This window comes from Ursus arctos, unplaced genomic scaffold, assembly GCF_023065955.2.
Source record: "Ursus arctos isolate Adak ecotype North America unplaced genomic scaffold, UrsArc2.0 scaffold_23, whole genome shotgun sequence".
In the NCBI taxonomy this organism is placed as follows: Eukaryota; Metazoa; Chordata; class Mammalia; order Carnivora; family Ursidae; genus Ursus; species Ursus arctos.
The window spans coordinates 28,774,275-28,790,927 of NW_026622908.1; the positions used below are offsets into that span (position 1 = coordinate 28,774,275).

The 16,653-nt window shown below is 37.2% G+C and overlaps 1 protein-coding gene across 2 annotated transcripts in view; it reads left to right on the forward strand.

The window, feature by feature from the left end:
- The window catches only part of TTC17 (tetratricopeptide repeat domain 17), a 115,377-nt gene that overhangs the window by 32,328 nt on the left and 66,396 nt on the right, over nt 1-16,653 (forward strand). For both annotated transcript variants that reach the window (XM_026512084.4, XM_026512085.4), the window contains exons 6-15: nt 484-593; nt 1,184-1,328; nt 1,798-1,937; nt 3,339-3,499; nt 5,166-5,278; nt 7,372-7,518; nt 10,091-10,206; nt 10,362-10,527; nt 11,719-11,796; nt 11,933-12,157. In XM_026512084.4, coding sequence (XP_026367869.1) covers nt 484-593; nt 1,184-1,328; nt 1,798-1,937; nt 3,339-3,499; nt 5,166-5,278; nt 7,372-7,518; nt 10,091-10,206; nt 10,362-10,527; nt 11,719-11,796; nt 11,933-12,157 — 1,401 coding nt within the window. The remainder of the gene's footprint in view (nt 1-483; nt 594-1,183; nt 1,329-1,797; nt 1,938-3,338; nt 3,500-5,165; nt 5,279-7,371; nt 7,519-10,090; nt 10,207-10,361; nt 10,528-11,718; nt 11,797-11,932; nt 12,158-16,653) is intronic.

The following is a 16,653-nucleotide window of genomic DNA, read 5'->3' on the forward strand; positions in this document are numbered from 1 at the left end:
GGGATCACGCCCTGAGCTGAAGGCAGACGCTTAACCGCTGTGCCACCCAGGCGCCCCTCATTCATATGTTTAAATAAATAGGAAACTTTGTTAATTTCAGGAATTTCATGTTTGAACAACTGGCATTTCTAAGTAGGTCAGGTCCTAACTTCTAAAGTCCTGAAATAGGAACCAAGAAGTTTGGGCCACTTGGTGGGCTTTTCAGCTTAATTTCCCCCTTGGAACAGGAGCTTGGAGTTGAGTGGTCTCTCTGTGGAGATGACACCTGATGGCACTTACTTGCTCAACTGATGATCAGGAGGCTCTTTTGACAGGTGTAGTTTTTGGTACTTTGTCCCCAGCTTATTCACTGGTGTACTTCCGTGTCCTTCAGCTTAAATTTCAGAAGAGACAGAATAGTAAAGGTGCTCGTTTTGAACATTCTAAGTCGAAGAAAATGTGTTGAGTTGTGTTTGATTGTCATCTTACCTGTTTAATCTCTAGAATTCTTCCTCATGGGTACTGTATAACATGGCTTCATTTTATTGGAGAATAAAGAATGAGCCGTATCAAGTAGTGGAATGTGCTATGCGAGCACTTCACTTCTCTTCCAGGTAAGTTTTCTCCCTTTCTGGACTTCCTGATTCTCCATGTAACTCAGGACTGGTAAAGAAGCAGTACATAAGAACACTGTGAAGAAGCATTGTGTTGTACTTACGGTCTCCTCTATCCCTATTCAAAGAATTTAGTCCCATCACAAAAAAAATGACAGATGTCAAAGAGTTCACAGTGATAATAGCACAATATTCTTCTGATTTCCATTAGGGAAAAAATATATAATGTAGACGCCTTCTGATTCACTTGAGACTTGAATATAAGGACCTTGCCTGGAGGAATTAGCATAATTAAATTTTCTCAAAGCAAATAATGAGCCCTGAAGCATTTTAAAATCATAAAATGTCTGCCCGACCTTATTTCTGTGGCAAAATATATGGCTATCAGATTAAATTAAGTATCATCAGTTATATAAAAATGTAAGAGTATAATTTTCTTAAATTGTTTTCTCCATCTGTCAGTACACTCAAAATTATTTTCCTAAGTTCAATAACTTCTAATGTAATTTTCCCTTGTCAAGTAGTTATACAGAATCATGGAACACATACTTCTCTCCTAACACCTAATTGCGCCTCTCCTTCTCTTTTAGGCACAATAAAGACATTGCCCTGGTCAACTTGGCAAATGTTCTGCATAGAGCGCACTTCTCTGCAGATGCTGCTGTGGTGGTCCACGCAGCTCTGGATGACAGTGACTTCTTCACCAGTTATTACACTCTGGGAAATATATATGCAGTAAATACAACTTTATGTTTTCATGAGCCAAACCAGTTGCTATTTTCTTTTCTTTTTTAAAAAATTTATTTTCAACTAATAAATACCTTTTTCCCTTCCTCTTTTGGTCTGAACAAGGAAAAGTGAATGGAAATGAAGAAATTATGGGGAAAATACCTCAACACAATAATGTATCCTAATAGTCCTAGCCTCTTGACAAAAAAAAAAGAAAAATAATTAAATTGATAGGAATCTTAAATTCCTGCAGAATATACCTCTGAAGATAACAATACTTTCTAGTTAAGCAGTCTTACTGCCTATCTTATGTTGTAGATTTGGTCACTGATAAAAAATAATGTTCACTGTAGAGTGAGATTAAGTGTGATCTCATAAGTCGTTAGGGGATTTGGACAGATCCAACCACGCCGTGGCTAATGTTTTTCCTCCTGTGTGTGTGTGTATATGTATGTGTTTGTTTTTGTCTCTTCAGATGCTGGGGGAGTATAACCACTCAGTGCTCTGTTATGACCATGCTTTGCAGGCCAAACCTGGGTTTGAGCAAGCTATAAAGAGGAAGCATGCTGTCCTTTGTCAACAAAAACTCGAGCAGAAATTGGAAGCCCAACATAGGTAATTGGGAGAGAAAATTTCACTGAAGCCCTAGCACTGTAGAACCTTAGGTTAGACCTGTGTAGGGTGATGTCAGTGTTAATTTGTTCTTTAGAATTAAAAACACATTTTCACTACTGCTAGTCTATCCCTTTTCTCCAGATCCAGGGGAGTTAGCACAACTCCAAGGTTGTGTAGAGGACATAGTATGAATTCCAGGAACTAGAGAATGTTTGCAGTAGATTCCGTCATTTAAGTCTTTTTACTTTTGATCATCGATTACTTTTATGAAGTCAGATGGATTGGGGGTGCTGCCAGATAATTAGTAATTCGGTTATGTTTTAATTTCCACACAATACATTGTCAGTAAAATCACTTCCACATGCTATATTTGATCTTTTTCCCCTTTAGCTGCTAGGGTTGGACTAATGTTACATTAGTTAAGTGACTTTGAGAAACATTATTTGGCCCATATTTTAATCAGATTTCTGTAAATTGTACAGTGATGAAGTTCTGTTGTACTTGGTGCTTGCAATATACTTAATAAAAATGTATTTGATTCCATAAATAGCAGGGCCAGTTAGGAAACTTTACCTAACTCGAAGTGAATTGTTCTTATGGAATTAGCCTTAATGTTTTGAGGCAGCTTTGATTATTGGAGAATTAAATGGAGATTTGGAACTTATTAAACTGTTGCTTTTGCTTATTTTCCAATCAATTTAAAGCATAATGTGGTGAAAAAGAAGGAATGACCACTTGTTTATACTGGCTTCTGTTACACCTGATCAGAACTTGTCCTGGTTGAGCAAATTGGTTCTCTGGTACACAATCTGTACAGCTCCTAAATCTCCCATGTGTTACAATGTAATAGGTTAAAAGGATTTTGTGACTAAATATAATCAGGCAGCAGATACCAGGTGGTTTCTAAGCCAGGTTTCTGTGTTTTTTTCCAAAATCCACAAACCCAAGGAGCTAGAGGTCAAGAGCAAGGTACTGTTGGCCCTTTCTCTTAACCTTGTCTTTATGTAGAATCAAAAGCAAAGATGGAAAGGTGACTTTGAATGTCAGTGGAACCTATAACATAGACTTGGTGGGGGGAAATAGTTGTTGAATATGTCAAGATTTACAGTATGTTGCTGTGTATCTTTTGGGTACCTGAACAGTTCAACACACCATTTAATGTCAAGATAGTTGTATGTAAGGGAAGAATTTTGCCTCTATCCATCTTTTTGCCTCTAAGTTTTAATAAAACAATTTATTTATTTTGCCCTATTATTTTTAAACTTGTAGTACAGTGGTTGTATGTTAAAAGGAAAAAACTAGCAATTATTGCTGAGGACCAGAAAAACCTATACAGTAAGTGGGTTTAAAACTTCAGTTTTAAAACTCTGTCACTTTCTCCTGGTGTTAAAAAACGTTAAGATCCCTCCAGCGAACACTGAATGAGTTGAAAGAATATCAAAAACAGCATGACCACTACCTAAGACAGCAGGAGATCCTAGAAAAACATAAGCTGATTCAGGAGGAGCAAATCTTAAGAAATATCATCCATGAGACACAGATGGCAAAAGAGGCACAATTAGGTAAGTATTGATTCCAAATAATTGAAGACAGGTTAGGAAGTTCAATTCTAGCATGCTCTACTTTCATAACTTTTACTTAGCCCTAAAGCAGTATAAAGTTGTGCTTATGAGTTTCCTGAGTCTTAAAATCAAGTCATCATAGAGGGTATACCAGCGGGCCTGGGGAGCTGGTTTAGTCTCTCTAGTTTTGTTTTTTTTTTTAAATCACATTTTCAAGTAAAAATGAAATTTTTTAGATCCTAAAAGTCTTAACAACAGTTGTTCGGCCCACTTTGATTTAGTATGCATGCCAGTCTCTTAGAGATTGCCAATTTAAGTATGCATGCCAATCTCTTGGAGACTTTGTTAAAATACAGATTCTGATCATAGGTCTGAGGTAGGACCTGAGATTCTGTATTTCTAACAAGCTCCTAATATTTAATGTCTGTTGCTGCAGGTCTGAAAACACAATGCAAGTAACATGGCCTTATACCAAGTAAACACAAGCCCGACACACCCTTGAAACAAAGCAGCCACACTGTCAAGCCAACACTGGCAATAAGGCTGTCTTATTTTTCTTGCTCCCTTAAAAACAAATATTTTATTTTAGAAGTAAGATTTTGGGGGCTCCTGGGTGGCACAGCGGTTAAGCGTCTGCCTTTGGCTCAGGGTGTGATCCCGGCGTTATGGGATCGAGCCCCACATCAGGCTCCTCCGCTATGAGCCTGCTTCTTCCTCTCCCACTCCCCCTGCTTGTGTTCCCTCTCTCGCTGGCTGTCTCTATCTCTGTCAAATAAATAAATAAAATCTTAAAAAAAAAAAATAGAAGTAAGATTTTGGGCTAGAATTTGTCTCGAGCAGGAATTCTTAACCTGGGTCAATGGATTAGTTTCAGGGCGTTCCAAAATGCTCCCCAAAATTACATGTAGTAATATGTATGTGCACATTTTTTTTTTTCTGGGAAGAGGGCATATAGCTTTTATTAAAATCTCTTTGAGTCCGTGACCCAGAAATAGAACCACTGTCTAAGGACACTTGGGTTGACAGGATGTCAGTGACTTGATTATATCCAGAATGTTTCATTTCTGATAAAACCCTAAAGGAACAGATCTAACAGCTGACACCAAAGAATAAATTAGTAGAATCCCTTATATTATAGACTTCTTCTTTGATAAATATGTTGATCTGGAAGGCCTCTCAAATCTTTGAACCTTAGCTGTGACCATTTAAAGTCCATTTTACAATCCACCTGGTACGTTTTTGCTATTTTGAGTATAAAGAGTATGTTCAGTCCTTGGGGTAATTTACTGCTTGCTCTTTACTACAATACAACCAGAGCTCTTGTATATAATTTTGAAACAGAATTATGAAGTATTAAAGCAGATTGTCTCCAGAGAGATGGCTAAAGTCTCTTAAAACAATGTAATCAATAGATTTTACTGTCCTAGAATGTAATTACCAGAAGATATTTTGGTGATTTAGTGGAGCCCCTTTGTTTTTTATAGGTGGAGAAACTGAAGCTTCTTTAGAATGATTTAATTTAGGAAACCATTAATGAGTGTTTCCCTGTATAGTACCCCCTGTGTAAGTACTCTGCCAGGCTCTGAAACTAAATGACTCAGACCAAAGAAATCATGTTGGCATTGCCGATTTTTCTCAACAATTGTAATTTCCTTTCATATTCCAGGAAATCATCAGATATGCCGTCTGGTCAACCAGCAGCATAGTTTACATTGCCAATGGGACCAACCTGTGCGCTACCATCGTGGAGATATTTTTGAAAATGTGGATTATGTTCAGGTCTTTTTCTTGGTCTTTTCTAGTTCTTATAATTTTGCATATCTAAAAGTAATATTACTTTTCCCCCCTCGATTCCTTGTATATTTGATACCTAAATTTGTGACTCATTTAAGGTTTTGAGTATGTTTATGAAGTCAGATTTCGTAGCTAGTACTCTGTTACTTCATGAATGACATTACCAGTTCCCCCAAGTACTGGTTGTATATGTCTTTGTTTCTTTTCTCCTTTACCACAAGAGCTAGATTGGGCTGTTACTAGTATTTAACTCAAAGCCTCCATCTCCCTTTTAACTTATTAGAGTAAGACCAACAATTTAAAATTTGGGAAGGAGTAGCCATGCTCTTTCCTAAATTTAGTCATCAGTCCAGTTATGTTGCTTCAACCAAAAACATTAACAAAAAGATCATTATCAACAGAAAATTTTTATTAAGCACTATTGCTACATGCCTGGGTGTTTTCTCTCTCTTTCTGTCTCTGTGTATAGCCATACATATACATGTGTGTGTGTGTATATATATATATATATACACACATACATATACATGCAGTCATACACACACATACAATCCCTAGACTAACTAGTTGGGAAGACATAATAGATATTTATATGATGCCAGAGAGCATCTAATTGGGCTGATATAGATAGTAAGCACAACCAGAGTTCCAAGTATCATTCAAAAGATGTTGGAAATAAAGTAAAGTTTATCATATCCTACTGAAACCTATCATGTCTTTAATCATAGGCACAGGAATTTCCAGAGATAAGCAGTTAAGACAATTAATAGATCAGAACAGCTTCTACAGGAAGACAAACCATGAAGAATTAGTACTCTTTAATCTAAAAAAACCCAGACCTCATTGAGAAAAAGAAGCAAAAACTAAGAGGCCATTTAGGGGAGATGTAGTAATAGGGACCAAAAGCTTCCCATGATTTTTGTCATCTAGTTCCTAGCAATATCCCATGTTTAGTTTTCAAACACAGTAAAGGGAGATCAGACTTACACATCTGAGATTATAGCTCCCTGTCTTTTTTTTTTTTTTTTTTTTTAAGATTTTACTTATTTATTTGAGAGAGCCAGAGAGCACAAGCAGGGGGAGCAGCAGAGGGAGAGGGAGAAGCAGGCTCCCCACCGCTGAGCAGGGAGGCTGATGCGGGGCTCAATCCCAGGACCCTGGGATCATGATCTGAGCCGAAGGCAGACGCTTAACCGACTAAGCCGCCTAGGTGTCCATATAGCTCCCGGTCTTAAATCCAAGCATTATTTTAAGGGAAAAAAAGGTAATAATATTTACAAATGATATAGACTGAAACCAAGGTAACTTTTGGATATCATAATGGTCTCAAGACAGACCATTTGGAAGACTCCCCTGTAACAGTGTAGCTTCAGTATCATATATCCATAAGTTGCATCTCGGTTATATAGTGAAAGAATCCATTCTTCTCTACTCCCTTCCATCCTGGTCCCATTCCCTTATCTAAGAAGGTTTTAGAAATACACAGGAATTGGGGTATCCCCTAAGAATATCAAACATTGATTTACCTTGCTTTGGAGGAGGCTGTATTTGTTTTTTTTGTTTGTTTGTTTGTTTTAATAGGAAGGCTGTATTTGTATTTGGAGTTGATTATATAATAATTATAATGCCTAAATCATAGCTATATTAAACTCCTGAGAGCCCTTTTTCAAGTTCCCTTGCTTCTGCCACAGCACACTAATTCAATAGAGTAGTGATCATTTTAGTCTAGATAGGGCAGGGTAATAATGAGCCAAACCTCTTAGATAATGAGCTCACCTTTAAACCTAAAATACACTAAATCACAGGAAGTAAAGGGACAGTAAAGAACGGAAGAATCCATGCCATTTTTCTCATATGCCAATGGCACAGTTGATTGAAAGTTGCTAACTATGCATTGTCTGAGAGAATAGTGTTGGGGCCTAGTTCTGAAAATGTAAAAATCTGATTACTTTATTTCTGACCTACTTCCAGATTTCCTACTGGGTTTGAGTATTCACTGATGTTTGGGGTTGGATTAAATCTTAGTCACAGATTCTTTTCTGCTTCAATTTGATTCAACTTTTCTCTTTATTTTCTAGTTTGGTGAGGATTCATCAACCTCCAGTATGATGTCTGTGAATTTTGACGTTCAGACAAATCAGAGTGATATCAGTGATTTGGTCAAGTCTTCTCCTGTAGCCCATTCCATTCTCTGGATCTGGGGCAGGGATTCTGATGCGTATAGGGTAAGTTAATAGAGGATGATGAAGCAGTTTTCTCAGACAAGCTTTCTTTTTTTTCTTTTTCTTTTTTTAAGATTTTATTTATTTCTTGGACAGAGAGAGACACAGCTAGAGAGGGAACACCAGCAGGGGGAGTAGGAGAGGGAAAAGCAGGCTTCCCGCTGAGCAGGAAGCCCGAGGCGGTGCTCAATCCCAGGACCCTGGGATCATGACCTGAGCCGAAGGCAGATGCTTAATGACTGAGCCACCCAGGCGCCCCATGACTGAGCTACTCAGGCTCCCCTCAGACAAGATTTCTAAAAGCACTGGCCCTCACCTTCATTGATTAATATAGTCCCTATCACTGTTCAACTTAGTTCAACAAACACTTAATCAGCTTCTTTTTTTTTTTTAAGATTTTATTTATTTATTTGACAGAGAGAGAGGCAGCCATCAAGAGAGGGAACACAAGCAGGGGCAGTGGGAGAGGAAGAAGCAGGCTCCCAGCGAAACAGGGAGCCTGATGCAGGGCTCGATCCCAGGACCCCAGGATTACACCCTGAGCCGAAGGCAGACACTCAACAACTGAGCCACCCAGGCACCCCTAATCAGCTTTTATTAAACAGAAGGCATTCTGCTAGGTAGTAGATTAGCAAGACACAGGGTCTGCCTTGAGGTCTTCTTCCCAGTCAAGTGGGGCATATAGACACTCTGATTTTAGTTTAAAACTTTGAACTCCGGGGGCGCCTGGTTGGCACAGTGGTTAAGCGTCTGCCTTCGGCTCAGGGCGTGATCCCGGCGTTATGGGATCGAGCCCCACATCAGGCTCTTCCGCTGTGAGCCTGCTTCTTCCTCTCCCACTCCCCCTACTTGTGTTCCCTCTCTCGCTGGCTGTCTCTATCTCTGTCGAATAAATAAATAAATAAATAAATCTTAAAAAAAAAAAAAAAAAACTTTGAACTCTGAGTATAATTACCAATCCTAGAAAGTTTCTAAACTTGACCTAAGTATATGCTGGTATATACAGTTGACCCTTAAACAACATGTCCCCCCATGCAGTCGGAAATCTGTGTATAACTTTTGTTTCCCCAAAAACTTAACTACCAATAGCCTGCTATTGACCGAACCCTTTCTGAGAACATAAACAATGGATTAACATGCAGTTTTTATGTTATAGGTATTATGTACTGTGTTCTTACTATAAAATAAGCTAGAGAAAAGATAATGTTATTAAGAAAGCCATGAGGCAGAAAAAATGCATTTATAGTACTTCACTGTATTTATCAGAAAAATCCACGTGTCAGTTGACCTGCATCGTTCAAAGCTGTGCTGTTCAAGGGTCAGCTGTATTTCACTTTTTCTTCAGCATTCTTTTATCGAGTCCCCATCTGTGCGTCAGGCTGGTACTGTGGATATAGTACAAAAGCTCTTTGCTGGAGCTTACATTCTATCAGATGATACAGATAATAAATCAATAAATATGTATTTCTTTTTTTTTTAAGATTTTATTAATTTATTTGAGAGAGAGAGCTCAAGCAGCAGGAGCAGCAGAGGGAGAGGGAGAAACAGGCTCCCTGCCGAATAGGGAGCTCTATGCGGGGCTCAATCCCAGGACTCTGGGACTATGACATGAGCCGAAGGCAGACGTTTAACCAACTGAGCCACCCAGGCGACCCCAATAAATATTTCTGAGCTAGCTAAGAAATAATTATGTGTTGTCCCATGGGGATACCAAGGTATGAGGACAGATACCATGAATTTTATTCAGTATTAAATTTTCAGAATTTAATCGAGTTTTTGTTCTATCAGAATTAATATAGCCACTTAGATTTAATTCTATGTAAAATAAATTCCCCAAAGTTTGATAGCTTCAAGATTTAAGTTTAGTAAGCCTCTGATGTGTGTTATTTATATTTAGAAAAAATGAACATTTTACAAATCAAAACAATTGTGGAACTTTGGCATTGGCAAAGAAAAGGTCTTAGTTCAGGGAAAAGTAGTTTTTTGTGCCAGTTTTATAAGTTTATATATGCTTTCAGGTACAAATCATAAACTCTGCCTCAAATTGACTTAAACAGAAAATATGCCTCATATTACAGAAAGTCCAGAGATCAGAGCAAATTTTGGTTGATTCAGTGGGCCAGTGATGTCATCAGTGACCCATTTCTTTCTTTTTCTTCAGTTTGCCATCCATAGTATTGTTTCATCCTAAAGCTTGTCTTCCTCACTGTCATGAGGTGACAGCCAGCAGCAACTTAGAGCAACACGTTCTTTGTTCCTATGTGGCATAAGAGACTAAGGCTGGCTTTTCTTTCCAGAAGCCCCAAACAAGCCTCTCCTTGTATCTCATTGGGCTCAGCTGACTTAGGCATGCCCAACCCTGAACCAGTCTATGGTAAAGCAGGTAGAATTACTGACTTAGACAAATACCCTTCAGTAGAAGGAATATTACAGAGTCTACCATAATGTCTACAATTATCTTAAAATACTAAATTGTTCAATTATCCTAGTATATTTATGTTCTTTTAAAAGTTTATTTAGTGTGTTGAAATATTGAATCCAAGGAAATTTATGAGACACCTTTTCTCTTTATTAGGACAAACAGCATATTCTTTGGCCTAAAAGAGCAGATTGTGCAGAAAGCTATCCTAGAGTCCCTCTTGGTGGGGAATTGCCAACGTATTTTCTGCCTCCGGAAAACAAAGGACTCAGGCAAGTGCTGATGGATTTGGCAAAGCACTTGATTCTGCATGATTGTCATCTGCAGTTCTTTGAGAGCACCATCCTTGGACTTGAAAGGTTAAGTCTTTATCTTGAAATCACCCAAACTTTGAAAATATGAATCTTGTTCCTTTTTCTTGTGCCAGGATCCACGAACTCAACAGTGATGATTATTCTTCAGAAGAAGAGGCCCAAACCCCTGACTGTTCCATAACTGACTTCAGAAAAAGCCAGACTCTGTCCTACTTAGTCAAAGAATTAGAGGTCCGCATGGATCTGAAAGCCAAAATGCCAGATGACCATGCACGAAAAGTAAGGCTCACTTAGGCTGGTGTTTATTGCCGTCCATTCTGGGTGACTTCACAAGCCTCTTAGGTGAACACAAATTTGATAGAAGGCAGTTACTGAACTTAAAGTTTTTAAAAACTGAGGATAGAGTTAAAGAATTGATGGAATCATTAAGAAGATATTCATGCTATTGAAGGAGTGCCAGGAAAGTGTACTTCTGGGCTGCTGTTGACGCAGAGCATGTAAGCACTCTCTCTAACGAAGAGTGCTGCAAAGAAAGATGAGCAATACAGAACTCTGTTTATTTAATGAAGTTCATCTACGGAGGCCATTCTGACCACTTCAGTTTAGCTTTGCATCCATCAAGCCTCCAGGAGTTTGTATAAATTGAAAGCTTGAAGATTGTCTTTCTGGCCTTATCAACCCTGCTTTGGCCTTATATAAGGTCCTTGGAAGTTTGTATGAATTTGATAACTACTCTGCGGATATTATAGACAAGTTCTGTTATGCTTTGTTCTTTAATTCCTATTAATTATGTATAAGTGAGAATGTTTTTTTATTGACTAGAAAGTCTACATTAGATACCATTCCATAGATAGAAATGAAAAATTACTTTTTTGCAGAGAAAATAGACCATCACAACACCCTTTTTTAAAACTTAATTTTAAAACTATGAACAGTTACTACTTACGGTCAACAAACATTTACTGAGGCGAAAACGTTATGTTCCAGGCACTGTTTGGAATGCTAGGAAAGATAAATAGACCATGATCCCTACCTTAGAGTTGCTCACAGTTATACACACGTTACAAGAATGTAGCATAATTGAGGATCCAGCGCTTTTCCAGTTAGGAAAGATAGAAGATTTTCGTTGCATCAGGTATTATGTGCTGTTGTCTTTTGAATAATTTCTCATTTGATTTTGGGTTCTTAGGTTGACTTTAATGGGATATGGTGTATCACCTTAATAGTGTATGTGGTATGCATCTTTTAACATGTTTTAGTTAGAGGAAACTGGGGCATTCATGTAAGCAGGTCAACACCTGTTGGTATGTTGATGACCTCATGTTTTATATATATAGATATATGATTATAAATATCTGTTCAAATTAGCTGTTCCTGAGGAGCTCAAGTAAAGACTGCTATCAATAGATTTCTTTCAAATGTCTTCCTTGTTATTTTCAATTGAGTCAGTCTTCCTTTTGATGTTTTCAGATTTTGCTTTCCCGTATTAATAACTATACTATCCCAGAAGAAGAAATTGGGTCATTCTTATTTCACGCTATTAATAAGGTAAGTTGCCTGTTTTAGACATCTGAAATTTAAATGCTTAGTAATTGTAATTAAAAGTTAAAATGCATGCAGTGAAAATCCTTGTTAGAACTAGTACTATATTGTTGTATTAACTGAGGTATTTTGGGTTTTTCAGCCAAATGCCCCCGTCTGGCTGATACTCAATGAAGCTGGACTCTACTGGAGAGCAGTAGGAAACAGCACTTTTGCTATTGCTTGTCTTCAGAGGGCTTTGAATTTGGCTCCACTTCAATACCAGGACATTCCTCTTGTGAACTTGGCCAACCTTTTGATTCACTATGGTCTCCATCTTGATGCCACTAAGCTGCTACTTCAAGCTTTGGCCATCAATAGCTCTGAGGTGAGGTTTTATGTTTCTTTGTAGCTCCATGTACTATGTGGGGGTAACTCAAATTCAGGGTACAATTTGTATTTTTCTGGGGAAGGCATGAAAAAAATCTCATAATTTATATCAGAGTAGGAGTTTGCATACTTTGAGATAGCATAAAACAGATTTTGTTTTATCTTGTTTTTGATGTGTTTATTTTTTTATATTTTATTTTGTGCAAATATGGAATCATGATAATCACATTTTTCTGTATCTTCTTGTTTTTACTCCCAGATATATCTCAGATATATTTAATTTCTTTTTTTTAATTTTAATTCCACTATAGTTAACATACAGTGTTATATTAGTGTCAGGTGTACAATATAGTGATTCAGCACTTCTATACATCACCTGGTGCTCATCACAACAAGTGCACTCCTTAATCCCCATCACCTCTTTCATCCATCCCTCTGCCCACCTCCCCTCTGATAACCATCAGTTTGTTCTCTATAATCTCTTGGTTTGCTTTCCTCTCTTTTTTTCCCCTTCCCATATATTTATCTGTTTCTTTCTTTAATTCCACATATGAGTGAAATTATATGGCATTTGTCTTTTCTCTAACTTACTTCACGTAGCATAATACACTCTAGTTCCATCCATGTCATTGCAAATGGCAAGCTTTCATTCTTTTTGATGGCTGAGTAATGTTCCACTATATAGATGACTGCATCTTCTTTATCCACTCATCAGTCAATGGACACTTGGGTTCTTTCCATAATTTGGCTGTTGTTGATAGTGCTGCTATAAACATCGGGGTGCATGTGCTCCTTTGAGTCAGTATGTTTGTAGCCTTTGGGTAAATACCTAGTAGTGTAATTGCTGGTTCATAGTGTAGCTCTATTTTTACCTTTTTGAGAACTTCCATGCTGTTTTCCAGAGTGGCTGCACCAGTTTGCTTTCCCACCAACAGTGTAAGAGGGTTCCTCTTTCTTGGCATCTTTGCCAACATCTGTTTTTTCCCGTGTTGTTAATTTTAGCCATTCTGACATGTGTGAGGTGGTATCTCATCGTGGTTTTGATTTGTATTTCCCTGATGATGAGTGATATTGACCATCTTTTCATGTGTCCGTTGGCCATCTGGATATGTTATTTGGAAAAATATCTGTTCGTGTCTTCTGCCCATTTTGTAATTGGATTGTTTTTGAGTATTGAGTTGTATCAGTTCTTTATATATTTTGAATATTAACTCTTTCAGATATGTCATTTGCAAATATCTTCTTCCATTCCTTAGGTTGACTTTTAGCTTTGTTGATTGTTTCCTTCGCTGTGCAGAAGCTTTTTATTTTGATGTAGTCCCAGTAGTTTATTTTTGCTTTTATTCCCCTTGCGCCAGGAGACCTATCTATAAAAATGTTGCTATGGCTGATGTCAGAGAAATTACTGCCTTGCTCTCTTCTAGGAGTTTTATGTTTTCAGATCTCACATTTAGGTCTTTAATCCATTTTTGGTTTATTTTTGTGTATGGTGTAAGGAAGTAGTCCAATTTTATTATTTACTGACTAGTTTTTCCAACACCATTTGTTGAAGAGACTATCTTTTTTCCATTACATATTCTGTCCTCATTTGTTGAAGATTAACTGACCATATAATTGTAGGTTAATTTCTGGGTTTTCTATTCTGTTCCATTGATCTATATATCCGTTTCTGTGCCAGTACCATTCTGTTTTGATTACTACAGTTTTGTAATATAACTTGACATCTGAAATTGTGATGCCTCCAGCTTTGTTTTTCTTTTTCAGAATTGCTTTGGCTATTCAAGTCTCTTTTGGTTCCATATTAATCTTAGGATTTTTTGTTCTAGTTCAGCAAAAAATGCTGTTAGTATTTTAATAGGGATTGTATTCAGTGTGTAGATTGCTTTGGGTAGTATGGACATTTTAACAATATTTTTTCTTCCAATTCATGAACATGGAATGTCTTTTCATTTGTGTGTGTTCTCTTCAATTCTTTTTATCAATGTTTCACAGTTTTCAGAGTATAGGTGTTTCACCTCTTTGGTTAGGTTTATTCTGGTATCTTATTATTTTTGGTACAGTTGTAAATGGGATTGTTTTTTCAATTTCTCTTTCTGCTTCTTCATTATTAGTATGTACAAATGCAACAGATTTCTGCACATTGATTTTGTATCCTATGATTTTACTGAATTCACTTGACAGTTTTAGTAATTTTTTGGGAGTCTTTAGGCTTTTCTATATGTGGTATCACATCATCTGCAAATAGTAAAAGTTTTACTTCTTCCTTACTGATTTGGATTCCTTTTATTTCTTTTTGTTGTCTGATTGCTGAGGCTAGGACTTCCAATACTATGTTGAATAAAAGTTGTGAGAGTGGACACCCTTGTCTCGTTCCTGATGTTAGGGGAAAAGCTCTCAGTTTTTCCCCATTGAGGGTGATGTTCGCTGTAGGTTTTTTATATATGCCCTTTATTATATTGAGGTATGTTCCCTCTAGACCTACTTTGTTGAGGACTTGTTATCATGAATGGATGTTGTACTTTGTCAAATGCTTATTCTGTGTCTGTTGAAATGATCATATGGTTTTTGTCCTTTCTCTTACCGATGTGATGTAGCACATTGATTGATTTGTGAATATTGAACCACTGTTGTATCCCAGGAGTAAATCACATTTAATTGTGGTGAATGATTTTTGTTAATGTATTGTTGGATTCAGTTTGCTAGTATTTTGTTGAGGATATTTGCATCTATGTTCATCAGAAATTTGGCCTGTAGTTCTCTTGTTTTGTGTCATTTCTTTATTTTAAATGAGTGAAATTTATAATTATGTGGTTAATTTATTTTTAGGAACTTATGTTTAAATAAGAATGACATAGCTGCTAAAAATATACTGCCACTTTTTTATGTCAGTCTGAAACATCTGGTTCTTTCTTTATCCTACTCATCACAGTATGCCTGCTTCTTAATATTGCACTGTTTTATAACTTTAATTTATAGATATCTTTATACCAACCAAGCCAGAACACAGTTTAAAGGTTGCGTTGATAAGAATAGTTAGATGGATTAATATTCGTGCCCTGAACCTCCCACATGCAGCCCATGGAGTTAATCACTACTTTTTGTGTGTGTGTGTGTGTGTGTAGTTAATTACTCTAGTTCATAGTTTCTAAGATACAACTTCTTTTTTCGTATTTTAACATCTCTGAAATAAGGATACATGTTACAGTTGATGACATCTGAGGTTTGATGAAAGTTATAATAAGTAAACAATTAAATTGCTCTTATACCTAGGGTTTAAATGTTCGTAAGTTTTGTAACCAAAAAACTTTTATTTTTTTTAAGATTTTATTTATTTATTTAAGAGAGAGCACAAGCAGGGGGAGGGGCAGAGGCAGAGGGAGAAGCAGGCTCCCACCCAAGCGGGGAGCCCAATGCAGGGCTCAGTCCTGAGATCATGAACCGAGCCAAAGTCAGACGCCCAATGGACTGAGCCACCCAGGAGCCCCTCCAAAAAAACTTTTAAAAGAAGTGTGCATGAGTGGTTTAGGTTTTTTCGTGATATCTCAGAACTAATTTTTTAAGTATGAGAAGAAAATATTGCCTGTTAAGAGTTTCCCTTGAAATACACAAATTCACAAGTAGATTTTAAGCCGAAGTTTACAATTGCTATACTGTACAACAGGCCTGGTGCCAAAGAAGCATGTCAAATATTTGCTGTGGGCCAGGTGCAGGTACAGTGAGCAGATGCTATATATGGGATGTGATGATTGGACCCCCAAAGGGAAGGCTCAGCACAGCTGTATTCCCCCAATACTTGTTTCACTTTCTGCTGCCACCAGCCAAGGCAATGAGGCAGTATTCTTCTGAAGAAAAAAGAGCTCCTTTAGAGATTAATTGCCTTTCTGTATTTGAAAATTACACTAAAATTTCAGTTGTGAAATACTATGGTACTACAATAATAATAAAAAGATAAATTAGTGCATCAGAATAGATCCCACAAAAGTACACCTTAATCAGCAAGCACCTTCCCCCTAACTATCAACATTTGGAAATAATTCCTCTAAGTTTCTTCTATTCTAATATTTCATAGTGTTGCAACACTGTTGCAGTGGTGATCTTTAAAACTTACTGTATAAAAAAGTTTTATCACCATATAGTTTTTACTAGCCATCAGTAATGGCTGCTTATGAATTTGTATACCACAGCTTACTCCTCTGTTGCTGGATGTTTAGATTGCTGACAGTGCTTACCTATTATCAATAATGGTTTTCTGCATAAGGCTTTTTCTGCATTCCAGGTAATTTTCTTAGGAAAGATTGTTAGCCGTGGAATTACTAAGCAATTGAGTATTTTCATGGCTTTGATACAAAAGGCCAAACATCTACCAAAAGATTTGGGCCAATATGTATTGACATCGTCAAGGTCGGGAAGTATTCATTTCATCTGTAGCTTTGCCAGAATTGGGCAATTGAACTAACTGCTAACTTTTATTATTGTTTACTAGAGCCAGGCACC